The sequence below is a fragment of the Manis javanica genome, chromosome 10 (genome assembly GCF_040802235.1).
Source record: "Manis javanica isolate MJ-LG chromosome 10, MJ_LKY, whole genome shotgun sequence".
NCBI classification, from domain to species: Eukaryota; Metazoa; Chordata; class Mammalia; order Pholidota; family Manidae; genus Manis; species Manis javanica.
In genome coordinates, this window is record NC_133165.1 from 36,764 (window position 1) to 64,642 (window position 27,879).

The 27,879-nt window shown below is 59.4% G+C and overlaps 3 protein-coding genes across 22 annotated transcripts in view; 1 reads left to right on the top strand and 2 right to left on the bottom strand.

Moving 5' to 3' along the window:
* Positions 1–98: 98 nt before the first annotated feature.
* Positions 99–14,543, bottom strand: RHBDF1 (rhomboid 5 homolog 1). Of its 7 annotated transcripts, XM_073214328.1 has the most exons (19): positions 14,242–14,543; positions 6,829–6,969; positions 6,629–6,759; positions 6,280–6,384; positions 5,498–5,711; positions 4,875–5,084; positions 4,663–4,785; positions 4,406–4,563; positions 3,676–3,933; positions 3,463–3,574; positions 3,313–3,387; positions 3,058–3,219; positions 2,403–2,503; positions 2,185–2,248; positions 1,706–1,800; positions 1,414–1,489; positions 1,241–1,341; positions 977–1,130; positions 99–768 (listed from the first exon to the last, which is right to left on the bottom strand). In XM_073214328.1, the coding sequence occupies exons 2-19, from the start codon at positions 6,943–6,945 to the stop codon at positions 349–351; spliced, it is 2,676 nt and encodes an 891-aa protein (XP_073070429.1). In that variant the 5' UTR covers positions 6,946–6,969; positions 14,242–14,543; the 3' UTR covers positions 99–348. The 7 variants fall into 7 exon arrangements, with proteins under 7 accessions (XP_073070429.1, XP_036857650.1, XP_073070428.1 ...); XM_037001755.2 differs by having other exon boundaries at positions 6,629–6,969; XM_073214327.1 differs by lacking the exons at positions 6,280–6,384; positions 14,242–14,543.
* Positions 14,511–26,638, top strand: MPG (N-methylpurine DNA glycosylase). 3 transcript variants are annotated; one of them, XM_037001777.2, is made up of 4 exons: positions 14,511–14,644; positions 22,357–22,590; positions 23,415–23,619; positions 26,194–26,638. In XM_037001777.2, exons 1-4 carry the CDS (start codon positions 14,600–14,602, stop codon positions 26,598–26,600), a joined length of 891 nt encoding a protein of 296 aa, XP_036857672.2. In that variant the 5' UTR covers positions 14,511–14,599; the 3' UTR covers positions 26,601–26,638. The 3 variants fall into 3 exon arrangements, with proteins under 3 accessions (XP_036857672.2, XP_017523794.2, XP_017523795.2); XM_017668305.3 differs by lacking the exon at positions 14,511–14,644 and adding an exon at positions 19,708–19,851; XM_017668306.3 differs by lacking the exon at positions 14,511–14,644 and adding an exon at positions 19,858–20,237.
* The window catches only part of NPRL3 (NPR3 like, GATOR1 complex subunit), a 35,164-nt gene continuing 33,862 nt past the window's right edge, over positions 26,578–27,879 (bottom strand). For 11 of the 12 annotated variants that reach the window (XM_037001768.2, XM_037001767.2, XM_037001765.2 and 8 more), the window contains one exon: positions 26,578–27,411. In XM_037001768.2, coding sequence (XP_036857663.2) covers positions 27,246–27,411 — 166 coding nt within the window. In that variant the 3' untranslated portion in view covers positions 26,578–27,245. The remainder of the gene's footprint in view (positions 27,412–27,879) is intronic. The other variant, XR_005056881.2, reaches the window with a different exon arrangement.

The following is a 27,879-nucleotide window of genomic DNA, read 5'->3' on the forward strand; positions in this document are numbered from 1 at the left end:
GAAGTTCCCTGTTGTGGGGAATTGCGAGTGCAAGGACAGGCACACAGAGGACCTCCTTTGATGGTCCCCAGCAGAAACCAGAAAGGAGGCAGCTGCGGTCAAGTCAGTGGCAGCTAAAACGCTCCCGGTCCATTTATTGGCCACATTATGCGGTCGTCAAGAGACTAGTTAGACAGTAATCATGGGAACTAGTGTGATAAATGCCCAGAAGTAGAGAGGTTCAACAGCAGTGAACAAGGCACAAAAGGCCAGTGTCCAGGAACTGGGCAGGACCCCACACAGGGCGTGCAGCTGGGGTCCTGTGGCCTGTGAGGCTTGGGGTGCACAGTCTGCCTGTCCCCGGCAAGCTCAGTGGAGCTGGGCGTCGAGCTCATACTTCTCACAGAACTTGTCAGTGAAAGGGATGCAGGTGAGGAACTCGCACCACTCACAGCGGACGGGATAGAAGTAGAAAAGGACCACCAGGCCGGCCAGAAGGCCCAGGTAGACCACCTGGAAGACAATGATCTGGCAGCGCTTGCGGTACAGATCGAACTTGCCGAAGCTGATGTAAGGCAGGAAGGCGAAGGAGAGGAAGAGGCCGCTGATGAAGCCTGAGATGTGGGCAAAGTTATCAATCCACGGCAGCAGTCCGAAGGTGAAGAGGAAAAGCACCACGGCCAACAGCTTGAAGAAGGCTCGCCAGGGCCGGGCCAGGATCTGCCAGCTCTGGAAGAGCTCCACGAAGAGGCAGGCCAGGATGCCAAACTGCGAGCCGGCCGGGCCCACCTGGCAGGCAGCATGCGTGGCTGTGAGCTGACAGGGCTGAGCAGAACCCCCTAGACCCAGACCCCATCTCCCCACCCTACCTCCTGTGGCCGAGAGCACACCAAGATTGAGTAGCAAGATGGGAGATGCTCCCTTGCTAGACATTAACCCAGTTCGTGCCAGGGAGCAGGTGCACACACGAGGATCCCTATGCGGAAAGCAGCCTCACCTCTGCGCGGTATGGCAAGAAGATCGCACTGGCAAGGTTACCGGTGACACCGCTCAACAAGTAGATGATGGCGATGCGGTGCCAGCCGGCCAGTTTCTCCAGGTCCCGCAAGACAGTCATCTGGAAGCAGACGGACACGAGGCAGTGCAGGATCCTGTGGGAGGGGGTGGAATTGAGCAGGGGTCCTCTACCAACCGTGGCCAGGCACTCCTGGGTCCCTGAGACCACCCACCCCCACCGCTCAGCCCACGTGGTGGCACTTGCCCAGCGTGCAAGAAGAGGGACAGCCACAGACGGTAGAACTGGTCAGGCACCTCAGGGTTGAGGAAGGGCAGGAGCCCGCACACATCATCCATGCAGTGCACCTGTGCAGAGTGGCCCGTCAGCACCCACTGTGGCAGGGACAGAGGGGAGGGACACTCACCCTGGAGGCCTACCTGAGAGCAGAGCGTGGCCTCCTCATGGAAGTAGCCCCTCATGAAGTTACAGTACTCGCGTGAGGTTATCTCACACCTGGAAGGTCAGGATGTGCTTGAGTGGACTTGCAGGGGGGACTGCTGGGGCCCAGATGCAGTTTTCACCCACTCGCCCACCTTTGTTAGCCATGGATAAGTCCAGACCGTTTCTCAAGCCACACCCTTTGTTTGGTATGTTGGGTTATCTCAGGACTAGGTTAAGGGCAGTGTTTGGCACCTAGGCCCAAACACACATGTGCATGGGCACACCTACCTGCCCTTCGTGCCGATGCAGCAGGGCCGGCCTGTGATGACACAATCCATGTGGGGGTGGTTGGTGTGGTTCCCAGCACTATTTTTGGTGCAGATCTGGGTCATAGGTGGGGGTGGACCGGGTCAGGGCCTCCCCCAAGCCTGGGCCCTATGCCATGCTGTGGAGTTGTGGCAGAGATGGACAGAATCCTAGAGTAGTAAGTAGGCCTCCCTTGACTTCAAGTGACTACTGCACCCTGAGCCTCAGTTGGTACATCTGTTAAACTGGACTAAGGTCATCTGACATTCCAAGTCTCTACCTTGTCCTGTTCTGACCACATGCCCAGAGGTAGGCAATGGTGGACAGACTAGCTGGGCAAGAGCTAGGGGCGTAACATCTGAAATTATAGGGTGGTCCCATGATGGGTGGGCAAGGTATGGGTTCCTCACCCACACAACAAGGGTGGCTCCCCAACAACCACCACCCCTGCCCCGGCTCACCGGCCACTTGGTGATGTCATCTGGCCACTCATGGGGGTCCTCGGAGGAAGGCTCATCACATACCCTGCATGAGTCCAGTATGTCATCAGACCCTGCCTGTGGCTTGTGGCATTGGTCCAACTTGATGGGGCAGGAGTAGGGAGGCAGCTACTCCTCTCCCCTGAATGCCCAGGGAGACATGGACAAAGGAAGATAGGAGAGGGGCCGGCAGGACTGACCTGGGGTCCTGGTGGCAGACAGAGCCAAATGGTCTCTTGTGGCCGGCAAGGTCTGGGGCGCTGGGATGGAAGGGCCACTTCACCCACACTGCCAGGGTAGACTGTGGAAGGGCACAGTTAGCCACTAAACAGAGCCCACCTCTCACCCGTGCAGTCTCCAAGACACAGGAATTAACAGCAAAAGGACTGTGACCCTACCACCCCATCTCAATAAATGTAACTCCAGAAATGTTGCGTATGTATTAGGAGACTCTTACAAGGAGCTCAACAGCATGATTCTATTGGCTTAAAATCAGAAAATGCCTGTGTCCAAAACTAGGCAACTGGTATAAATCCATGCCACTTGGACATAAGATGCAATTTAATTGTTCAGTGGGAAAAATAAGGAATACTGCTTATGTAAACCTGACACACAATAACGTGACATAGACGTGCAGTAAGCACACCCACATCAAAAGACATGGTACAGCAGTCTATGGGCAGAGAGACGGATGCAGAGAGGTTGGGGCAAAAGGAGGGAGGAATGTCATGCCGCCTGGGGCCCTCACAGACAGACGTTGTGACTTGGAGAGAAGCAGGGTAAAGGATAACCAGCTCCGTCCAAAGTCCCAGAATGAGCACAAACTGCAGTGCAGATGAGGCTGAGGGCACGCACCGAGCACTCCTCCTCTGAGGTTTGCACGCAGCCAGACCGGTCATTGCGCACACAGCAGGCTGAGTGCTTCTCACGCTCGCGTGCGGCGCGGATGAAACTGTGCACCTGTGGATCCTGACGCATGCAGGGCGAGAACTTGGCACCCAGGTGAATGAGAGCCTCCTGCGAGTGAACAGGATGTGCAGCTGCAGCCCCCGGCCTGCCCAGTGTCCCCACCAGCCGGCCTGGCCCAGCCCAGCCAGGCCCTGCCCTCACCGAGCTGGGCCCGATCCAGAAGTTCTCCTGCTGCACATACTTGACGTTCTCATAGACCCCGCGATTACGCAGCACCTGGGAGGTTGGGCAGAGAGGTCAGAGGACCGGGAGGGAGTGCAGAGCTCAGACTCCACGGGCATCAGGGCTCACCGAGTCCACTGTTTCATGCTGCGAGAAGCCCACAGGCGCGATGCCATAGATGCACACGGCTAAAATGGTGACCAGCGAGTGCACAAAGGTGAGCCAGTAGGTGAAGAAGGGCCTGCGGGGTGGAGAGTCAGTGGCGATGGCACCCCCAACCTAGAGTCCCCACATCCAGACTGAAGCCTTGCCTGCCCAAAGCCACATCCCTCCCATGCCTACCTGTGGTCGTCCATGTCCTCAATCTGGCGTTTGACATAGCTGTCGATACGCTTGCGGTAGGTGCGGTTAGTTAGCCGGCCCACCATGCCGAGCCCGTACGGTCGCTTCTCCCTGGCAAAGAACTTGCGCACCGGCATTGCGATGCGCTGCCCCCGCCGCTGCCCTGCCGCGCTCACCACCTCCTGCCGCAGCCGCACCTTGGGCTGCGGGGCCGCCGCACCACCCTCCTTCTGCTTCCTCCAGCCACGTTCCAGGGGCCTGCAGGAAGGGGCACCATCAATGCCCGCCCCAGATGCCCACCTGCTGCAGTCTATGCTGGGTGGGACCATGTCTTGCTCCCATCTACCATTAAAGATACTGTGTGTGTCTTTCAGCATCAGCCTTCTCCTCACCAGCAAAATCAATCCTGAGCCCCTTGGGGGATGCCAGGGAGGTGGGGACACACCGATGGGGTTCCCTTGGACAACCACAAGTATTAATACATCACCCGCCCATCCCCACTGGATTCTGTCCAGCCTCTGGGATCTGGGACTGTGATCCAGTTCCACGGATGGGCAGCCGAGACATGAATGATGCCGTGCCATGGGTCCCCCAAGCCATAAAATAATGGCCAAGCTGGTCCACAAGGCAACTCCTAGCCTCGGCCGTCTGGGGTGTCAGTCCATGGGCCAGCTGCTCCTGACAGCCACAGGTCCTCCCCCGGGCCTCGCCACTGGCTGGGGTCACTCACAGCATCAGGTGGCTGCGCTCGAGCTCGCTGCGATCGAGTGCCCCGCCTGTCAGGTCCGCCTGCTCAGCGGCTTTCTCCCAGTCTTTGAGTGCCGCCTCCGACGGGGACTCGAACACCTCATCCGGGTAGGTGGACAGCTCCTCATGGAGGACACCTTCCTGAGCAAATACACGTGGTCAGAGTGGGACTCGGAGGCAGAGGGGCCACGGGTGAAGACACTGGGCTCTACCCCAGTTCTTACCCCCGGCAGGGCTTACCCGGGCAAAGAAGGATGTGTCCAGCTCGTCAGGGAAGTCAGCCGTGTCCTCTTCCAGGAAGCTGGCGGGAGTAAAGCTTCGGCGCTGCAGCCGGCGCAATGTGCCATCCCTAACCGAGCGGCCCTGCCGGCGAGGAGGTGAGCACGAGGCACAGCGGCCACCTCAGCCCCAGGCCCACCCCAGGCCCGGGGACTCCACAGCCCCACACCCACCTTCACCAGCGCGGCTGCTGCCCGGAAGCTCATCTTGGCCACAGACTCACGCTTGCGTCGCCGCGGTAGCCGGCTAAAACCCGAGCGGGAGCTGGAGAAGGAGCAGAGGGAGGCAGCACCCGGCGTGACGGGCGTGTGTGGGGTGCTCAGGCCATCAGCAGCGTCATCTGCCACGCGGAAGGCCCGGCCCCGGGCCAGGGGGTCTATGATCTGGCAGAGGGGAGGAGATGCAGGAGTTGGGGGCTGGGTCATCGCCAAGCCACCCCTTCCTCACCCCAGACTCCACTGCGGAGAACACAGCCACTGCGCATCCCACTCCCCAGCACATTCTCTGCACACACTACATTGCCCAAGAGGGGGCCCTCTTCCCACCTCTAGTACCTTGACACAGCTCTTCACCCTGGGAGGCCATCCAGAGGCTGCCCCTTGGTGTAATCCCAGGGCCTGGGCCCCTCCCCCAGGCCCCTATTCCAAGAAAGTGTCTTAGGTGCCTTTATGGGTCCATGTGACAACCCTTCCAGACCATGAGCTCCGAGGATCCCCCTCTGCTCAGGCTGGCTGTGTCCCCATCCCCAGCCCAGGGGAGCAGAGAGGAGCCTGTGGGAGGCAGTGGACAGGCATACCTTCTGCATGCCCAGCTGGCATGGCCCCACGTACAGGGGAGGGGGCGTCTCAGTGCTCGTCAGCGACACGTTGTCCTGGCTAGGCAGATCTAACTCCCGGATGACCTGGGGCTTCAGCTTCCCATAGCGCTGGCTGCAGTGACGGATGCTCTTGCGCTGCCACTTCTGGGTGCTCTCACTGTCCTTGCTCACTCCAAACCAGTCAGCCGTGCCTCTGCCATAAGAGGGACTCAGCAAGAGAAAGCCAGACCTCCCCCATCTCCAGCAGGGGCCTCAGAGGCCCCCCTCCTGGGCAGCATGCCCCACCCCTGGCCTCCAGTCACTCCAGGATCTGGGGCCCAAGTGGGCTCGGTCTGATTAAGGTGACTGGGTTCCAGCCCTGGCTACCCCCTCAACAATTAACCAGCTCCAAATTCCCACTACAAATGTAGATGGCAGGCCATGCCCATGGTGAGCATTTTATACAGGCCCTCACCTCAACCCAGAAAGGAGGGTTTGTGTGGAGACACTGAGTCCTGAGATGGAGCTCGGAGGTCAGCCCTCAACTCGGCCAGAGAGAGCTTGGCCCGGGGCATCAGCTCGACCTTGAACACCACAGAACTCAGGCAGTGGGCACTGCAGGCCGAAGCAGGCTGCCCACAGCCCTTGGACATGCAAGCAAAAACATGGCCAGTTCCTGCCATCAGGAGCCCCAGGGAAAGCCAAATGCGCGCAGCTCCTGAGAAGCCGTGAGCCATGCACAAGCCGGCTGACGTCAACACACTCATGCCCTGCCAAGGTACCTGAGCAGGGACCGAGAGAGAGACCAGCGCTGCGGGAGGGCCCTGCGGGCAGCAGGATGACCCAAAAGGGGCAGAGTGTGGACACGCCCAAAGCGCACCTGCCGGCTGTTCAGGGGCCAGAGCATTGGAGTAGGGGAGACAGAGAAAGAGAAAGCAAGTGCTCGGGTGGTTGCCGAGAAGAGTGATAGGTGAGACAGACTGATCCCCAGAGCAGGAGGACGGCAGGATGACATGGGCAACAAGATTGAGGAGAAATCCCTTGACCCATTCCCGGGCCCACCTGAATGCCTACCTCTGCCCCACCACCCCCCAGACCACGACCCAAGGAGCAGCCAGGGCAGTGCAGTACCTGCGGATGGTCTGAGTGATGGAGGTCTGGCGCTGCAGCACCGGCCGCCGCGGCTCATGGTGGGGCGAGGGCATGCGGGCCGCCTCAGCGGGCATACTCACGCTTCGCAAGAAAGCCTGCCGTCTCAGGGGCTGGGCAACGGGGTCACGGTGAGGGGGCTGGATGGGGTGTACCCACAGCCCCTGCTGGCCGGGGCCTACCTGCAGGAAGCTGGGCTCCTCTGACACTGGAGCCGCCACAGCTGGGATGTCCAGCTTCAGCCAGGGCGGCTTCTTGCGTTGCAGGCTGCTTGTGCTGTCCCTGCGGGCCTCACTCATGGTTCCAGATGGAGCAAGGCAGGCCTGAAGGTGTGGTGCATGATTTAGTAACAATGCAGGAGAAGAGAGAAGCGGCAATAACCCAACAGGGGGTCACGGAAGTCCTACTGTGTGCTAGGCACTGACACACTCAGTCGTGACATGCTAGGCACGTACCAGGTCCTCAGACTACGTAAATTCCTGCCACAAATATTCAAGCACCTACTGTGAGCCATTCCTAGGTGCTTGGGACGCACTGGTAGAGAAAACAGGAGAGCCAAACAGATGAAATCCCTGCCCTCCTGAAGCTTACAGTATACACAAACAAGAGATGAGTCAACAACAAACCTGTTAATGTCAAGTGGGACATGGAAAACAGAGCACAGTACAGTTGACAGTACAGTGATGCCTCCCTGTGAGGTGACACCTGAGCACGGGCTGGAAGGAGGTGATGGAGTGAACAAGGCTGGGGTGAGGGGTGTAGCTGTTCCTCACAGAACGGCCAGGCACAAGGACAGAGGCAGCCTGACGAGCTGGTCTGTCTGACCTAGACCTCACCCTCCTAACCACTATGCCATCTTCTCCAGAGACAGACAGTCCACTGCACCAAGGACCAGGGTTCAGTTTGCTACATTTCAGAGAGGGCACGTAGCTCTCTGGCGTGGACATCCAGAAAGACACCTTGGCGCAGACACCATCATGACCACCAGGGGTCGCAAGGCGCCCAGAAACGACAGGAAAGCATCTCGGCACTGAGAGGGCCCCTTGCCCAGCACCACCCTGAGCATCTAGGACCTTGGCACAGGGGAAGGCCCCCGGACCCAGAGAAGAGAGGCCAAGGTTTGATTGGGGCCACCACTGGCTACTCATGTGACCATGGCCTCCTTGACATTCTACTTCCATCATTACAAAACCACTTTCAGAGCAGATCTGTTTCCCCTTCCCCAAAGTGTTTTCCACAGAGGTGTCTAGAAACAGGAGACAAGACTGGGATGGTTTCCTGAGTGGGGGACATCGATAGCAGGGGAGTGGCCTATAAATACTCAGGGCAGAGACCCCAAAATTCCTTGATTTCCTCAAAGAGTTTCGTCCCCAGCAGACTCTGAAATGCAGAGTCTGTAAACCAACCTAATACCGCTAGAAACAGCTTCCAGTTTTGAGCCTCCCTCTCAACTGACCGGAGGAGATGCAGGGAAAGTCCCACCCATACTTTATAGACAGGGATAGAGAGCAGAGGCTGGCCTTCCCTACTGTCATATATTCACAGTAGCATAACTACAGACAGGCCTAGGATGCTGCCTACAGTTCCTGCTGGACTTACACTGACCAGCAAAGGGCCAGGATTCTGATCAGAGCAACTCCTGGCTCTATATTGACCTGGGAAAGTCCAAGGATGTCGCTCACACTCCTGCACAGGCCAGGAAGGGCCCAGGATGCTGAACCCAGTGGGAGGAAGTCCTTCAGGGATTCTCCTCTTAGCTCACACCTAATCCCTCGCATCCTCAACCTCTTCCCTGACACAACTGTGCACCCAGGGGTCTTTCCATCCACACAGCCCCCTCAGGACCAAACCCCTCTCCCCTGCCCTCATCTGAACTTATCTGGGGCCAAGGGCTGAGGGTAGCATTTATTCCCACACCACCTCCTGCGCCCATGCTAAGTCAACAATGTGGGTCAGATGGAAAGTTCCCTAGAGGGGGATGGAGCCAGGATCTGACTAAGGACTGGGTCCCTCTGGGTTCTAAGCAAGAAGATCATCTCTCAGCACCCAACTCATGCCACAATTGTGGCCCAGACCTGTATGTCCCCTGAAACATCAGCAACAGGTCACAGGTCTGCATCCTCAGAGGGTGGAGTCTTCGTCATCATCCACCAGGTCTCACCTCCTCACCTCACAGGTCTCATAGCTTTTGAGATCTCCCTGCTGACAGGAAATCACTGGGAAGGGCCTACTGGTGGAATCTCAGAGAGTTATCAGGCATGTAGAGAGGACAGATGGGATGGGTCTCTCAAAGGGGCTTCTGGAACCCGCACTGCTGTGACAGCATCCTGAGTGCACCCCCCACCCATGGTCAGGGCAGGCCTGCCAGGTGAGGACCCAGGCGACCTGACCCCCCCAAGGTTGTGCTCTGCCCCATGGGTCCCTGTGGATGAGTAGCCAGACAGATGGGAACCCACTCAGCACTCAGATGGGGGAAGTTATGCTGCCTTCACTCCATCCCAACCACCCAATGACCACTTGCCTCATGGTGTCTCAGGGTCTCGCCTGGAAAAATGGGCCAAGAGTGGCATGTGGGGTCACCAGTGGTAATCCATAGGCTGGGTGCTGCAGGACCAGCATCTCCAGAAGCCTCCCGATGTATGCCCAGCCCCTCTGGTGACATTAGCTAGCCCTACACTAAGAAGTACAAGGAACCTTTGCCAGCTGACTCACACCCCCACACACATCTGTGACCCTCCGTGGCTCCCACTGTCCCCGACAGCCTCTCCTTACAGCTGGCTCCCTTGCATCTCAGGACCCCTGCCGCACCCTGCCCTGCACATGCATTCTGCCAACCACCCACATGTTCCAGGACCCACAGCCTCAGTCAGGCTGCCCCACCCCTGACAGGCACTCCCGGCCTTGGATTCCCCTGGCATGGTTTAGCTCACCCTGCCCTCTCCACCAGGTCTGCAGGGCCCAGGATCGGCCCGCTCCAGAGCCACTGCTCAGTGAACAGTGAACACTGGTCATCTCCGAGTTGAGGCTAGCAGGAGCTGATCCCCATGATCTGGGGTGAGGGGGCATGAAGAAGACCCTACAGTTGGGTCTGGGAGGAGGAGCTGACCACATGACTGGGTACACACAGAAACAGCACAAGCTAAGACGTGGGAAGAGTGGTGAGCTCCCCAGCCCCTGATACCCTGGACCCACGGTCAGCCGGCAACACGCGAGCCGCTCAGCTCATGAGGGAGGCACCAGCTCTCTGCCTGTATGCCCAGACCTCCTAGGGTCCCTCACCTCCAGCCAAATCCATCTCCTGCTTGGGACAGAGGCAGGGGAATGCTTTGACACTTAAATGGCTCCAGGACACCTCACACCCCCACCCCGCCCTACCCCCATGTGCATAGTTCCCCATCTGGGCCTCAAGTGAATGGGATTGACAAGGGGGGGCTCACAGTGGGCCCCAGGGGTGTAGGGGACGGGGAGAGGCATGGCCCGGGCCAGACAAAGACTCTGGGCCAGGGAGGGGCATTCGCCCAGAGGAGACAGTGGCTCAGTGTCCAGGCCTCCCCCAGGCACACAGTGGGCTCTTGTTCCCAGACAGCCCCTGTCGGGGGAACCCCTGCACATCCCTACTCTGCTGACCCCTCAGTGCAGGCAGAAACCGCAGGCCAGGGAAGGCCTGACTGCCCAGGGTCACACAATGTCTGAGTCATTCTGGCATTTGCGGCTGCCCACCCAGGGCCCCAAACACATCAGGAGACACCTAGAACTGCAGTGGGATGTGCTGACAGAGCTTCGGTTAACTGAGGCGACGGGGGTGGTGGCGGGGGGGGCACATGCGGAGCTCCAACAGCTCAGGGTGAGTGTGGGGCAGGATTGGAGCTGAGGCTGAGGAAGGAGGGCCCCACAGGGCCACGGGGCCACTAGGGCGACTCTAAGTGGAGCGACAGAGTTGGGAGCAGCTGCAGCCATCAGGCAGAGGGATGGGTAGGGAATGGGGACGTCCCACTGACTCAGATTCCCACTCTGGGATGACTGTGGACCCTTCGGGCTGGCAGTGTGCATGGGTGCGGGAGGGGCCTGTGTGTTGAGGCTAGTCAGGAGAACTGGCCTGAGACAACAGACACACGCCCTGCTCGTCTCCACCACCTACAGCCCTGAGCAAGCCTCGTTTTCCCCATCTGAAAACCAGGGGCCACAGCAAAGCCTGGCACACAGCAGGCGCTCAAGAAGTGGCAGCTGAATCAAAAACAAAAGGACTGCGGTACCTGCTGGCTCTGGGGAGGGCAGCCAAAGAAAGGGCAGGGGAGGGGGGACAGGCCCACAGGGCAGCATGTGCAGCCAGAGTGAGAGCCACAGGGGCGTCAGGGACAAGACCCTTCAGAGATGCTGAGTTTGGGAAAATGTGGCCAAGAGGCAGGAGACTGGGGACAGTGGCCACGGCTGGCGTGAAGCTGGATCCTCAGGTGCGAGAACAGTCACACTGAACTCAGGCCTGCCCTAAAAACTTGCAGGATGCTGGCAAAGGCAGCTGGAAGCCGAGTGGACCGCCTGGCCACGGCACCAGACCCACCAAAGCCAGGCCCTGCCCTGCCCTGCCCTGCCAAGGGAACCGCCCACTGCCGAGGTCAGCTGGAGCATGGACCCCACCCCAGGACACCTACTCAGACGTGTCCCCAGCTCACCTGAGCATGGTGCTAGGGAACCAGCTCCTCCGGCCTCCCCACTAAAGCCCAGATATCTGACATTCAGCCTTCTGTTTGACCTCTATTATGCTCAGCCTCTAATATGATCTTCCTTGGGAAGGCAGGGCCACCTGTCTGGAAGCCTGGAATCCAGTCCTTCTTCACCACATGCTACCGTGTGGCAGTGAAAGTCACCTGGCCTCTCTGTGCCTCACTGGTAAGCGGCATCATGCTAGGGACGATACCAGCCAGTCCTTCACCCTTCCTCAACCCTCCCAGCAACCCTCCAGGTTCCCGTAGAAGAAAGGAGGTTAGAGGAGGGCAGAGCAGTCCTGACACCCGGCTGACAGCCTGCACGGTGCCCTCTGCCTTTCCCTGCCTCAAGTCACCCATCACCTGCCACCACCACCAGTGAACATGCTGAGGGCCAATAAGAGAACACTAGTCCCTGATGATAATTACCCACTTGCTTCCTGACCCAGGAGGGTGGCATGGAAAAGAGCACTGGCCCTGGAGGGGCACTGCCTGGATCCTCAGCAGGCACAGATGACCCGGAGGGTCACCGATGGCCAGAACTGAAGCCCCTGGCCCCACTGGGGCTGACAGCAGCTCACAGGATGGACATATCCACGGGGCCAGGGCTCAGAGGCTAGAGGACTAGCCACACAGCCAGCAGGAGGGAGGCACATAGACTTCGTTATGACAGATTCTGGGCATCACAATCTGGGGTCTAGCTGGATCTCAGCAGCTAGGTGACAACACACCCACAAGCTGCAGAGGAAAAAGGCCTGCATCCCACCAACGTTCCTCTCCAGAAGAAAGACGAGCAGCCTGATCGCTAGTCAGAGCCCCAGAAGTGCCTCCGAGTGACACCACACACACACTCCCTGACACCCAGACACTATGGGCCTTAGAATGCCCACCCATGATGCACCGTTTACTGGACAGTACTGGAAAGGTCCCAGGTTGGGGACACCAAGGCCCTAGAAACCTGTTATCACAACAGAAATGGCTTCAGTCATCAGAAGCCTGGGAAAACGCCCTCAAACCTGAACCTGATGATCCTGCTGACCTATCACAGCCCCCAGAAGGGGTCCTCTGTGTCCATCTTACAAAAAACGAAATTAAGGCCCAGAGAGGACAGTCACTGTCTGAGGCCACTGAGCCTCCAGCCTTGAGTCAAGTCTGCCCACAACTGGGGCAGAACGGACCTGTGTGCCTGCGTACTGGCCCTGGCCTCAGCTCCCCAGGGGAGGGGCAGACCAAAGGGGTTCCTCAGGCTTAGGAAAGCTGTCAGGCCCCTCTGGGACCCCACTCCACTCCACCCTCGCCCAGGGCAGCTCAGTTCACGGAGGAAGGAGTCACCCTCAAACACACCCAACCCAGAAAACAGACACAGCTGAGGAACCCGATCCTTGGGCAGAAAGTCGATCCTGTCACAGACACTGAGGAGCTGGCGTAGGGAGCTCCTCGTTTCTGGTGAGAGAAACAGTGGGGGTGCTCTGAGCAGCAGTTGGAGCTGAGAAGTCCCTGAGGAGGGCCCTAAAAAACAGGGGAGACCTGACCAGAGATTCCCTCTGAACCAAGGGCCTCCAAGAATGCGAGCTCACCAGGGTGACGCTTTGTCCATGGGCATACTAATGCAGGACGAGGGACATTGGTCACAGCACTGCTCCAGCAGCCTGTCTGTGCAACGGGAGGCTGGTCTCTGGGCAAGGCATTTTGCGGGTCTGGGAAGGGGCCTGGGGCCTGGCACCGTCCGTCTCAGGGCACTCAACTCCTGTGCCTCAGCTTCTCCAGAATAAACCTCGGTGGCAGGGGCCCCAGCCAGCTGCTGGGTGGGAGTCAGAGGGCTGGGGCTGGCTCATGGGGGTGGGGAGAGCCCAGCATCGACCTGGGCCAAACCTGAAAAGCCAGTTTCATCCTTGAATCTTCCCCGCCAGGAAGTCCATAGGTTGGGACGATGGGGGAACCTTTCCCAGCACAGATCCATGGCCTTCTGACTCAGTCCCTGCCCACCCAGCCAGACACGACCCCAAGCTGCACACACATGAGAAGGAACTCTGGTCAGGTCCATCTGGGCCATGAGCAGGCATGACTGGGGGATGCCCTGCCCAATCCCCAGCCAGGCCCTCGACAGGCCCCCAGCAGGGCAGACCACCAGATCCTCCGCCAGTGCCCTGAATACCTGCAGTCCAGTCGTCCCCCAGCCAAGTGAAGGCCTGCCTCAAGGCACCCCCCACTGGCCTCGGGCTCAACGGACTGCTCCTCCTGGCCACTGGGCACAGGGTCAGGAGGTGTCTTTGGGAGCAGCTCCCAGCCAGCAGTTCCCTAAGGCTTCAGTGTCTACAGACTGGGAGACAGGCTGGGAAGTGGAAGCTGGGAGCAGTCGCCGTCCCGAGCTCCACAGCGACAGCCAGTATTATTCCCACCCCTGTGAACACGGCGGGGACAGAGATGATCCCTTAGGTCCCTCCCTCTGAGCTGAAGTTTCGACTCACAGACGCCACCAGCCGGTGGTGGCCGCGAGGGGAAACGCAAGGGGGGACTGTTCCGAGGAGCCTGGGGACATCCCCGGCCTCGGAGCCCTCCGGCTCCCAGGACCCTCAGCTGTTGGGCGGGGGCTGGAGACGAGCTGTCCGGCCCGCGCAGGCCGCAAGGACGGGCTAATCCGGCCCCGTGCTATTTTTGCGGCGCGCTGGGTTAGGAATCCCGGGCTGGGCCGCTTCCGCGCGGCTCGGGAAACTCCGGGAGAGAAAGTCCGGGCGCCTCCGGCGGGTACTCCCCCGAACCCAGCCTCGCTCCGGCCCCGGCTCTGGCCACCGGGAGCGGCTCCGGCCCCGGCGCCTACGGACCGCCCCGCGCTCAGCGGACGCAGCCCCAGAGCCGGCCGGCCCGCGCCCCATGCCCCGCGCGCTCGCTCACCACCGCCGCCCGCACGGGGTCCTCGGGGGTCCTCAGGGCCTCGGGGAGGGGCTGCCGCCGACGGCCGGGAGGGCGCCCGCGCCGAGTCCCCGCCCGCGCGCCCGTCCGGCCCGCCAGCCCGAGAATGCCATAGAGCGAGGGGCGTGCGCGCCGGGGGCGGGCACGGCCGGAGGGGGCGGCCGCGCTGACTCAGGGCTCAGGAATGCGCGCGGCCCGCCCGGCCCGAGTCACCTCCTCCGGGAGGGCCGCTGGGCTCTGATCTCTCCTGGGTCCGGCCGCAGGGACACCTGTGGCTCTGGGGCGCCAGCGCCGCTTGGCAGTGGAGGGAGGACCTGGTCAGCCAGCTGGATTAAGCCCGATGGTCGATGCCAGTACGAGGCTCTTCATACTCCCTGTGATGCAAGTGAGTCCTGACCTTAAGTCTGTCTTGACTTTGTGCTTGAGAAGTGGTTGGGGGCCGTGTGGGAGAGTGTCCCTGGATGTCCTGTAAGCCTAACACGGACCTCCTCCAAAGGCCCACACTGACAAGTCACTGACCCTACACTCACCCACTCCTCACACACGTCCATGCATTCAGCACTCTGTCCCACAAACACTCTACAGCCACTCACATGCACACCCACTCACATATTCACTATGCACACCTAACTCATGCACAAGTGTGTACTCTCATTTGTGTGTGTCACACTTACACTCACACCAAGGGCAGGATCAGAGGCAGTCACCCCCTCCTCAGGCCCCTGTGCTCCCCCCTGCCCCCAAAACAGGCACTTCCAGGTCAAGCTGGGCCTGGTCACAGATATCCAAGGAGCCCTGGCTTCGGTACCCACCCTGATCTCCGTTTCAGAGCTTGCCCACCATCCCGGAGTGGCTCATGCCTGCACTCTGAAATGGACACAAAATTGCCCATCTGCTGCAGGCTGAGGCTGCTGGTGGTTCCTCTCTCCTGACTTGCAAGTCAGTGGGGCAAAAACAGCCAGAGAAAGACCCAGAAAAGTCGGGGGGAGGGAGGGCAACAGCAGGGTGCAGGCAGAGCTGATCAGGAGCTATAAGTGGTGGAGGGGCCCAGGCTTCCTCTGGGGAGTTGGTATGGTGGTCTCCTTTCTTCTGTCGGAGAAAACAAACTCAGACCCCGGGTCTCCCAAGGACCCTTCTACTGGGTGCCAGGACACCTTGGAGCACATCAGGCCTGGCCCCTCCAGTCTCAGATGGCACACAAATGTGTCCTCAAGCCCTTTGCAGGTCCTGGACCACGTGGCAGTGACCCTCTCTGAACAGAGCTACTGTCACGGTCAGACAGCATCAGTGTCTGACTGCTCACAACCTGGTCCTTGTCTACACAGTAAATAAAGTTGAGAACTTGAGGGGGTCACCAACTTACAGGTTAGCCCTAGAGCATGGGCAAAGGTCAGAATCCTCTGACCAAACACTTATCCATACGTGGGACACACTGGGCCCTCTATGAATTGTGTTGTAGGAAGCATATTGATATGATTCTGAAGTGGAGGGAGACAATGAAAACCCTGGGGGGACTACAGGGGAACTCCTTCACTTGGCAGGGTCGTGGGTGTGGGGACTGCAGGTAGGTTGGGGACACAAGGCAGGAGGGGACTGCCCAGTGCTGATGCCCAGGGCTCCTGCAGCCCACACGTGCCACCCCTCCCATGACGGGCTCTCAGCCACACAGGACAGCCTCTCCATGCCAGGCATGCTCAACCTCTGCCAAGAATAAGCAGGCCCCACCCACCTAGATGCCACAACTGGGCTGGCAGGGCCAGTGGCGATGTCATCTCTAGAGTCCAGGGTCTGGGCTTGCCTCCAAAGCATGCCTCTGCCAGACATCCGGTGCTGGCAGGCCCCCTCCTGAAGTGGGACACTGCAGGGCACCACCCAGACCCATTCCATGACCCAGACTTTCATCCCCCGTTGCCAGGACCACCAACCGTAGCTGGCTCATAGCTGAGACCCCCCCACCCCAAGAGGTCACCTTCAGTGGATGAGTGACCTTCCCAAAGTCATGGTCCCTCCCCAGAGAGGGTGGTCTTGTGCCCAATGACAGAATGGCATCCCTGTGTTCATTTGGGTTACCTCTGAATGATCGTCTCGGTTCTTGAGCTCCAAGGGGATTCCCAGAAGCCTCTGTCGCAAACCCTGCTCCCTCACAGGTATTACTCCCAAGACATGCCCCAGTACAGCCGGGCAGGGAAATTCAGAAGTCCCTATGTTCTCAGTCCACTCCACTCTCCTGAGTGAGGGCCATGGCATCAGGAGGAGGGAGTGAGCAGAGGCCCGGACCCAGCCCACATGGACATATGTGCGCACACACATGCACCGCGCCTCACGACTGTCCCTCAGTGCTGTGATCTGGTGGAAGAGCCCCTGCATAGAACCGCAGCTCACAGTCTGCTCCTTCTTCTTCACTGGGCCTGAGAAATGGAAATAGGTTGCAGTTGCCTACCATGTGGGCAGGTGACTGGGGATGGGCAGGCGTCTGGACCACCACCACAGCTGTGGGCTTCACTCTAGGACCTGAGGGGGTGGGAGCGCCTACAGGAGGAGGAGTCCCTTCTAGCCACCCCAGAATCCTCAGCTCGGAAGGCCAGTCCCTGGGCTTTTGGGAACCTGGATGGCCCCAGGACCAGCCCCTGGCTATTTGGGGAGGAGGGAGAAGTGGGCCAGTCCAGCCAGGGGCCTAAGGTCACTGGCTATTTCTGAGGCAGCTGCCCCTTCCTGTGTCTCAGGGCATGGCAAGGGGTCCCTTTAAGAACCTGGGTCCAGGGCCCAGCAGCACTGGCAGCACAGCCCAAGGAAGGGAGCATGCAGGGCACACACACCTCCTTCAGCTGCCATCTGCCCAAGGAGCCTCACCTCGCTGGTGCCCATCAGACACAGGGGCTGGGAGGCCAGTCGTGTGCTGGAGTGCTGAGAAGCTGTGGAGGGTGTGCTCATGTGCTCCTGTCTGACTGAGGAGCCCACTGTGTTCTGACCCAACTGTCAGAGCCATCTCCATGTTAGAAAGGACACCAAGCCAGTGTTCTGGGTGCCTGGGGACGGCACTGGTCCTGGAACTCTGGCCTCTGTGGCCAGTAGAGCTGCTGTCCTTCCCCATAAGACTCCAGTGACTGGTGGCCCCCACAGGCCATTGGCTGGCTCAGCAGGGCCAGAGACCATCGCTCCAGCACTCACCCATCCCAGAGCATCCAGCTGTGTCCTCACTTGCATCTTCCCCTGACATCCCCCAACATCTCTTCCCCAGCCCAGCAGCTGGGCACCTAGGACCACCTTCTCTCACCCCCTGCCTGCCTGCCCTGCACGTCACAGTGGGAATGCTCAGCCCAACACTTCCCGCCGGTGGTGGGGCCTCAGACCACAAACCAGGAAGTGGTGGAGCCCCCTCCGCCAGCGGTTTCGCAAGCCCTTGCACTAAGGCTGGGACATCTGGAGAAGTGGGTTGTCTGGCCCTGCCTCCACCTCCTGGGGGCCAGGGCAGCCCTCAGAGCCTCTCTCCTCACCCTCAAGGTAGAGATAAAACACCCCTCCGGAAAAATGGCCTCCCCATGATTTCCACAAGGACCGCACCATGTTTGAAATCAAAATAAAAATTAATACAAAACAGCACCCAACCTGCCCCTGCCCTCACCACGGGGACCAGACACTTAACACAAGGAACTTCCTGCTCTGATTTCTCCAGGGGATACTGGCGTCTTGGTCTGAGGGGGCGCTCCTCTCTCTGAGGTCGCCCACACTTTCTAAGTGTGTAACCTTTTAACTTTAAACTCTTTCTTTTCAACCTTTCAGTGCACTCCTCTGAGGTCGACCGCACTTTTTCTCTAAGAAACTTTTAAACTTTTACTCTGCTTCACTACTGTGTCTCTGCCCTTCATTCTTTGTTGCAGCTGGAACAAGGGCAGAGGAAGATACATAACCCTCTCCCAACAGGACCACACCAAGGCCTCAGTTTCCTTCAGGGAATAGGGGAGAAAGGGAAGGGGAGGGCAAAGGGGTTGAGCACAGGAAAGCAGGAAGGGGCTCATTGTTTGGGCAGAATGGCTGCAGGGGATGAAGAGGAAAGACAGGGGCAGGAGTCACATCCAGGCCTGCCTTACAAGCATGGATCTGTGACAAGTTACCCACCTCCGGAAGCAGCAGAGTGCCACAAATAGCTGGGTGGCTTCCAGCAGAGGGCTGGAAGGCTTCTGCCCCTCCCTCCTTCCCTGCCCAGGAGGTCCTGGCTGGGGCCCGGGGGGGGGGGGGGGGGGGCAGGATTGATGGAGGGATCGGGGAGGGTTGGGGGTACCCAGATGGGACTGGACCTGAACTGCCTGGAGGAGCAGTTGAAGACCATGGCCCTCCCAGCTGAACTTGCCCTGAACTAGGTGCCATGCTCATCCAAGGCGCCAAGCACATGGCCAGTCAAACAACTCCCATCTGATGCCATCCTACACTCCAAGGCCCCATAGGTACCCCCTCCCAGGGCCAGAGTCACAGGAATCAAAGACAGCTCAGGATATGTCCCTAGGGCAGGAATGGTTGTATAGGGCTGTGCCTGCCACCATGCCAGGGCTGCAGCGGGGCCCATGCAAACCTAGGTAAACCCTAGCAAGACAAGCTTGTGTTGGGTGTCTGGGCTGCAATTGCCCGCCAGGGTTCACTGACCCAGAGGAGCCAGAAGCATGCCCCTCAACCACCACAAACACACAACAGCCCTGTGTTTGACCACCGCCCGCCTGCCCATGGCCCTCCCTTCTCCCTGGGGGGCACCAATCCAACTTGAGAGGTTATGGGCAGGGAGGGTAGCCGGAGATGGGCATGGGAAGGGGGCATCAGAGGTGGGGACCCCCCAGCCACAGACATGCAAGGAGGGTGTTTAGGGGTCTCACAGACCATTCCTCGCCTCACCACAGGAGGAGGCTGGCCCCCCTGTCCAGCGAGCCTACCCCAGGATGTGGGTGGGCTCCTTTCAGCATCCTTGGGTGACAGGAGGGGCGGGGGCTCTGCTGAGGAGCCAGAATCCCCGGACCGCCTGTGACGATGACCCGGGCAGGGGCTTCCGGACAGGCCTGGCGTCCGCTTCCTGGGCAGTCTTCCTAACCCACTATCCGCCCCCCTGCCCCCCACCAACCTGTCCTTTCCACCCGTGCCTCCCGAGGTCGGGAACAAGTAATATCGCCCCCCTCGCCCCCCCCCCACCCCGGCCACCGCAGTCCGGAAGGCGTGTCGAAACGACAGGGCCAGTCCGCCACCTCCCTCGGCGCATTCCACGTGCACCCCGCCGAACCGTATGCGGGCCATTCACGCCGCACCAGTTCTCTTCGTCGTCTGGCCACCGGCTCTGCGGTTTTGGGGGTAGTGGGGGCAGGTCACTGGGAGGGGAGCCCCTGGCCGCCTGCTAACCCTCCTCACTCAGCAAGAGCGCCACCCGCTCCCAAGCCCACGCCGCGAGCCCGTCACCGCCCCACGGCTCCCGTCCTTCTCTGCGCAAGCGCCAGCTCCACCCTCGGCCGGGGCGGGGCTTCCGGGGTCGGCTCCGCCCTGGGCTCAGGGCTCGACGGGCAGCTGCTGGCGAGGCCCGGTCGGAGCGGCCGGATGCGCGCGCGCGCCGAGGCTCAGGTGAGTGCGCGCCGGCCCTCCATGCTCGGAGCCGACTCGGGGCCGAATATCACCCCGAGTGGCACAGCCAGGGACCCGCTGAGCGAGGGCCCGGGGCGAACCGCAAATGCGCGCAGGCAGGCCCGGACGGGGTCCGCGGCCCCCAGAGGAGCTCCCACTGGCGGGGTGGGCTCCGGCTCGGCCCGGCTGCTCCGTTTGCCGGAAGCAGAGCCCAGGCCAGGCCCGAGGTCGCAAGTGAGGTCTGGGAGGGGACCCGGACATAGGTTTTCTGGTGAAAAGCTGTGCGCTCAGGCCTGTCGCAGACACCCCCTGCCAAGAAGCCAGCCTGCCGAACAGTTGGCTGGAGGGGCCGCCTTCCCACCCTCCTCCTTCAGCGTCACAGCCAGGTAAATGCCCCCGTTCGTGAACTAACCCCGTTTGCCCAGGCTTTGATGGAGGGCTCGTGGGTCCCTTGGACAACCCCATCCAGACAAGGCTGTTTCCTGTCCTCCACCAGGTGGGCCTGGCAAATGACCCTTCTCCCCAGGTTTTGCCCAGAAGCATCCCCACTGGAGGGTGTTCCTTCCTAACATTAGCTAGGTGCTTGCTGGGTGCTAGCCGGGTGCTTCCCTGGCTTCTCTCGCTTTATTCTCAGAACCACAACAGATGAGGAAACAGAGGCACAGACACTTCAAGTAATTTTCTGGGGCCCCTCACCCAAGAGCCCTCATTTATGACCAGGGTCACGTGATGGGTTGGAGGTGCCCAGGTGCACAGTTTGAGGTAGCACTCACTCTGGGTGCTACACCGGGTCACCGCACTCCTCAGCTCCCTGTGCAAAATAAGCCGGGTCACCTCATGCATGTTTGAATCCTAGATCTGCAGTGGAGAAGCTAAGGCTTCTGTGAATCTCAGTACCTGGGCAACCATATGAGTCCCTCACTGCCCAGGGTGGGCCAGAGCAGAGACCCAGAGTGACCTAAGTGCCCAGGCAGTCAGGCCAGGGGCCAGGCTTGGGGTGAGAATAGCGTCCCAGAGTCTGAGTCCACCACGGGTGTTGGCAGATGGGCCAGGCTGCAAAGACGGTCACGTCAGCGCCCATTCTCAGCAGACTCTGTTCAACGTGGAACATCACCACTCATTTTAAAAATAATGGGCCTGTCACATGCCTGGGAGATGTGGCTACTGCTGAAGATCAGGCCTTGAGTAGTGTGTTTTCAGGCCCCAGTGCTCACCTGCTCCCTTCGTTGGAGAGCGGCTGGTCCCAGAATAGCTGAGGGAGAGTGGTCAGGTTTCCTCTGCCACAGCGTGGTGGCATGTGGGAGGCAGGCAGTGTGCTTGGGTCTCAACACATCCTCCCCATTCCTTGGGAGACCTCAGCTTTGCCCACTTACTCCTTCTCATTCTGACATCCTGGCTCGAGAGGAGAGCTGGGGATGCCCCAGAGGTCATACCCTGAGCACCTGGGGTAGGGCCAGGCAGTCAGGCAGCCGAGTACTTTTTTTAATGTTTGTTTGTTTATATTTATTTATTTTTATTTTTTATTTATTAAGGTATCGGTGATTTACACTCTTATGGTTTCACATCAAAAACAATGTGGTCACTACATTCACCCATATTATCAAGTCCCCCCCACACCCCATTGCAGTCACTGTCCATCAGTGTAGTAAGATGCCGCAGTCACTACTTGTCTTTATGCTACACTGTCTTCCCCTTGATCCCCCACCATGTGTACTGATCATAATACCCCCAGTCCCCTTCTCCCCCACCCCTCCCCTTTGGCACTGCTAGTTCCTTCTTGGAGTCTTCTGCTGCTTTGTTCCTTCAGTTTGGCTTCATCATCATACCTCACAGATGAGGGAAATTATTTGGTACTTGTCTTTCTCTCCCTCAGCCAGCCCAGTATTTACCCACCTATGTGTATCAGGCCTTCTGGGGTATTCTGAGGAAGGGTCTGACACATCGGGAGCCCTGTGTCAGCCAGGTGCTGGAGGGGTATGGATGACACATGACCCACTAGTCATGCCTCGGGCAGTCCCCATTGAGGTTACAGCGGTGTTTTGAAATTCCTGGTTAGGCTCAGGGGCAAAAGGCAGGATTCCGGAAACAAGTTCAGAAGTTGGCCCGAGGTCCATGTGGTGAGCAGGCATCAGAAGATACCAGCCCTCCTGTCCCAGGCTGTGGTGGTGCTCACTGTCCCCTCCCTGGGCCCTGCAGCCCTTTGCCACAAGCTGTGCATCTCCTTAATGTAGAGTGCTTGTGGAGCTGAGTGGCCTCCCTGTCACCACTCCTCACGTGCCAGTCCTCACGTGCAGTCATTTCCCAGGGCCTCCTGGGGCTCAGCATGGGTCAGAGGACACCAGGTATGGCATTCTGTATGCCCCTTGTAACCACCCACGAGGCGGTCGGCTCATTTTGCAGGTGAGGCTGGCAGTCGATACGGTTCTGGAGCTGCTCACGTCTGACTCCACTGCACGACCATCTATCCTCTGCTATTCAGCTTGACTTTTTCCTTTTCCTTTACAGCTTTCCCGCAAAATGGGGCAAAAAAAGCAGCGGCTATTGGAGGCAGAGCAGTGTCACAGCCCACCGGATGGAGCCCAGGCGCCCTCCCACAAGGAGCCTCTCTGGGGGCCATGTGCCACCCTGTGCCCACAGCGCAGCATCTATTTCTCAAGCCCAAAGGGCCCCTCTGCACAGCTGGGATCAGAGTTTTTCGACCAGCCTGCAGTCTGCCTGGCCCGGGCTCTTCTGGGACAGGTAATATCCTGTGGCCAGTGAAGAAGACAAAAAACATCCAGGCCAGGGAAGACTCGATTCCCTGGCACACTGAGCATTCCACAGGCCCTCCCTGGCTGTACCGTAGCCTAGGCTCACCTCAGATGTGCTCTGTTGGCCTGAGAACACAAGCCCCTCCAGTGACAGCCCCTGGCAACTACCTCCTGCCCTGTCCTTGGACGGCTCCTCTGTCCCCTCCAGGCCCAACTCCCATAAGCCAACTATAGCCAGGCTCGTGTCCCTGGCATAGTGCCTGCACTGACCCGCTCCTTGGGGAGCTGTCGACACTGGCTACAGGGCCAGGGTCACTGTCACTGTGGGCCAGCCAGTCCTACTGCTCGGAAAGGCTTTTTGGTGCCAGGTGGGCAGAAGCTAAATGTGATGGTCCTTCTTAACAGTCCAGTTAGAGGGGCAGTGGACTTAACAGTCCACTGGCTCTGGAGCATACCAGACAGCTGTATGGGGACACCAGTAGGGCTCTGCACCCTCCAGGCTGCCCTGCCCCTGGCTGAGCCATTAAGTCAAAGGGGACTGAAGGAGAATACAGGAGGATGGAAGCCCCGTTATGGGACTCAAAGTGTGTTGATTCACTAGGGCTGGTTTCCAGCCTGCTCCTGGCTGCAGCCTGCGCATAGGACCACAGTGAGGAGAGCCTATGGTCTGGTGGTCCAGCAGGACAGAATGGACAGTGGGGGGACCTGGGTGGCCTGGTGCATCCTTAGTTGGGGAGACGAGGTCCAGGCTGTGGAATGTCCGGGTGCAGTGGACTTCTGTCCCTGCCCTGAGCAGAGACTGACCGCCTACAGGTCTTGGTCCGGCGGCTTGACAATGGCACAGAGCTCCGTGGCCGCATTGTGGAGACTGAGGCATACTTGGGGCCAGAGGATGAAGCTGCCCACTCGAGGGGTGGTCGGGAGACCACCCGCAACCGTGCCATGTTCATGAGGCCAGGGACTCTGTACGTGTACATCATCTACGGCATGTACTTCTGCATGAATATCTCTAGCCAAGGTGAGCAGTGCTGGGGGTTGGGGGCGGGCCTGGGTAAAGCCCTCAGCTGTCACCTGGGAGACTGCCGGGAGGATAAGGGCATGATGGGGGTTTGAGCAGGGAGGTGACACTGCAGGCTGTGTCAGGGTTTCAGAAGCTCTGGCTGCACGACAGTGTTCTGTAGTTCTGGGGGCCCCCACAGAACAGCGGTCATGGGTTGGCCTGAACTCAGATCTGACAGGTTCCATGCAGCTGCCACTGGTCCCAGAGATCAGAGCTGGTGTCACCGATGGCACAGGGTAGACTTGGCAGGGGCTGGCTGTGGGAAAATGAGGGTGAGATCTACTTGGGTTAAGCTGGCTTCAGGCAGGAACCTTGCCAGTCACTTATGGGGTCTTGGTAGGTTGTACTCAACTGGAGATGATTCTGCCACCCTGGGGAAACAGGTGATGTCTGGAGACATTTTTGGTCATCAAAGCTTGTGGGGGGAAGCTACTGGCATCTAGTGGGTGGAGGCCAGGGATGCTGCTGAATGGCTCACAATGCACCGGACAGCCCTCACCAGAGAACCATCTGCCCCAAATGTCAATAGTGCTGGTCTAGAACTCCTGGGAAAACCCACTCACCTTGTGGGACCTGCCCTGGGGCAACATCTGTCCTTTAGGAGCTTCCTGGGTGGTCTGTGCTTGGAAGAAAGAGCTCACAGCACTGTCCTGCCCGAGCTGCTGCCTGTCCCAGCATGACCAAATGCTTGAGGAGCCCAGTAAGGGGCTTGGAGGCTGGGAGGATGCAGATCACATTTGTTGAATGATTCCAGTGACATGGGAGCTGTGGTTGTCTACACTGGACAGCTGGGCCAGAACCACAGAGGATAGAGGACGCAGGGAGCCCATGACTGACCCTGTGCCGAGAGTGAGAGTGAGTGCCTGACATGAGAGGATGGCAGGGGCTGTCCCCAGAGGGCCGTTACCGCCCTCAAGAGGTTTCCTTGGCAATGGAACCAACCCCCTTGTGAAGTGAGACTGAACTCTGACAAGGAGCCTGACTCTAGAGGTACCTAGGGCTGTGGTCCCTGAGGAAGGGGAGGAGCCCAGGGTTTCTGTGGGCACAGCAGACAGGGCCGATGCGGGAGGTAATGTGTCACGTTACCTTCTGGACATGGGTTCAAGATGCCCAAGGGACATTTAGGTCGAGGAGGCAAGAAACTGCACAGGTGCTGTCAGGGCCAAGGGCACTGGGTAGAGGCAGAGGGGAGGCCGGAGACCTGGTCATTAGCTGCCTGCCCACCGGCAGAGGTGATGCACAGGAGAGCTGGTACATCACATTGCTGAGGCTTGCTGGCATTTGGTGCACACATAGTAGCGGGATGTGCAGACTTGGTGGGAAGACGTTAGGGTGCTGGGCTTTGTCTTTGTCTTTAAGGACATGGGACTCAGATGTGTTCCAGAGAGGGAGGTGTGTGACAAAGGTAAGCGGCTCCTTTGACACAGTTGCAGGCCGCTCTTGGGGCTCAATGACATGGTGAAGGATAGGTTGCACCCATGGGAAGCCCTGAGGCTGGTGGACTCGGAGGGGAACAGCAATCAATGGACTGGAATTTCAAGACTTTGCTTGCCCTTGAGTGTGTCCTGAGGTCCCTCTGAAACCCAGCTAGTTAAGAGGGCTGTGGCCACAACCTGCTGCCCGACACGTGCCAGCAACTGACCAGCTCAGCATGGCTGCCCTGTCCACTCAGAATGTCAATGAGGAGGCCTGTGTGGCCGCGACCCAAGAATGGGAACTGGCCTGGCCATATTCCCGGGTGGCAGAGTAGGCCACATGAGTCAGGAAAGCAGCTGTGCTGGTGGGTCAGGGCTCCTCTGCCAGGGTCCAGGTAATCGCTGTCCCCATACAGGACTCTGAGGAGTATTTCCAAACCTAAGGGGCTGTGAGGGGATTTGGACAGCTCCGTCTTTTTGAGCCAGCCTCTGGTCTCTGAAGTGGCCAGGGCTGGTGCGGGAGGATACCAGGCTCGGGGGGATCCCAAGGCAGGTGAGAGGGCTGTCGACGTCCCCTCCTGTCCTCAGTCTTCACACTGGGTAATGGCGGGGGGCTCATCCAGCATCCTGTGCACGTTGCCAGCTGCTCTGGGCCAACCTTCCAGCTTGTCCAACACAGACACCAAGTGGGTGAGGTGCATGGGGGACCCTGTGGTCTGGTAGGAACTAGACTAGGCCCGAGGCCTCCTGCTCCTGGTGGGAGTGACTGTGCCCAGGGAGAACTGGCTTTCCACTGATGCTGTTGCCAGCTTGTGGCTGTTGCCGATGACCAGTCCAGAGACCAGGGAGGTGATTTCTACTACTTCTGCATAGCAAGTGGTTGGGAGTTCTGGCCTCATGGAGGAGGCCCCACCTGGCAGTAGCAGCTGGAGATGCCCACAAGAGGCACAGGGGCCTTGTGGGTGCAGGTGTACATGAGTGGAGCAGACAGAAGGCCTAGACACAGTGATGCCCACCAAGGCAGCTGCTTCACCCCCACGGCCCTGTTTGTGCCCCAGGCAGGGCAGGCAACAGCCTGGGGAGGCTCTGCTTTCTAGGCTGTCCACCTGTCCCACAGGGGAGGGCGCGTGTGTCCTGCTGCGAGCCCTGGAGCCCCTGGGGGGCCTGGAGACCATGCGGCAGCTTCGCAGCACCCTCCGCAAAGGCCCTGCCAGCCGAGCCCTCAAAGACCGTGAGCTCTGCAGTGGTCCCTCCAAGCTGTGCCAGGCCCTGGCCATCGACAAGAGCTTCGACCAGCGGGACCTGGCCAAAGATGAGGCAGTGTGGCTGGAACAGGGCCCCCCGGGGGCCCCTGAGCCTGCTGTGGTAGCAGCAGCCCGAGTGGGCATTGGCCATGCAGGAGAGTGGGCCCAGAAGCCGCTGCGCTTCTATGTCCAAGGCAGCCCCTGGGTCAGCGTGGTAGACAGAGCAGCCAAGCAGGCTGCACAGGCTGAAGCAGGGGCCTGCTCGGACAAGACCTTTTAATTGTTTAAAAATCAAATAAATGCCTTACTTCTAGAAAATAGTGTTGCTTATGTCTCAGCCAGAGCCTCCCACTGGTCAGCATGTTTGGACAGGACACTGGGGGTTCTATGCACGGCACGTGTTGTACAGAACCAGGCCCACTGTGGACACGTCCTTCCTCGGGCCTGTCATGTCCCTAGGGGACAGTGAACACAGGTGCACACATGCCCACGAGGAGCAGAGGGAACGTGTTCGACCAGGCCCGACTGCGGGACCTGGGCCAGCCCTGATCCTCTCGCCTTAGGTGTCAAAGGGGCGACAGCTTGGCTACAAGCCTCCTGGTCACCAACATAGGACAGTAGCAAGAGGGGGGCCAGGCAATAAGACCTCACACTCTTGATGGCCATCAGAAGGGCAGGGGCACTGTGCTCCCATGATGGCCAGGAGGGCAGCAGTGGAGGGGGCCAGGGAGCGTGGGCAGGGTCGGGAAGAGAGTCTGAGAAACGCGGGGCCCACATACGTGTGGGGAGCATGTGGGCCTTACTCAGAGGCATGGGTTCCGGACACTCCCTCCAGCTCCAAGCCTTGCCTTCCCAGGTTGGAGCCTCTGAGACTGTTCTGAGGACAGAAGAGAAGGCAGAGGCTGTCTGCGTCCTCAGCCCAGGGTCACGGGAGCAGACCCTGAAAGACGGCGATGACTGGGTCCTCGTGGGTGGTCACCACCAGCACGCTGCGGAACTTGTCCAGGAGCATGAGCAGCTGGGAGCGCCGTGTGTTCTCGTTGTACATGATCTCCTCCAGGTGGTGGTGGCCGCGGAAGTAGTGTAGAAGCCTGGAGAGGAAAGGGAGGCAGGGCCCAGGCTGGCTGCTGTCCTAATGGCTGTGTGCAGGGACCACTGCTGAGCTGGCCAGGCCGAGCAGAGCTGGTGGGGGTCTCGGAGGCTCAGGGAAGTAGCTGCCCATGCCCCCCCACGGGAGCAGGTGTCCTGGACCCCCGCCCACCAGGATCGCCTGAAGTGTGTCTCTGAGGACACATGGCTGTTCAAACACAAGCCACCAGAGCCTGGGTTGCACAGAGCCCTCAGTTCTGACTTGCTGGGGGCAGTACAGGGAGGCAGCTCCACCAGCAGTGACTTTCTCATGCTACTATGGCAGCAAGTCCCACATGGCTCTGGATCCAAATGGTAATCGCTCCACAGGGCATCTGGGGCTGGGGCTGGCATGCAGGCCAGGACCAGCTGCTCAGAAGAGTTGCCTGGCCTGTGGTTTGTAACTGGAGCTCCGTCTCTGACATTCCCAC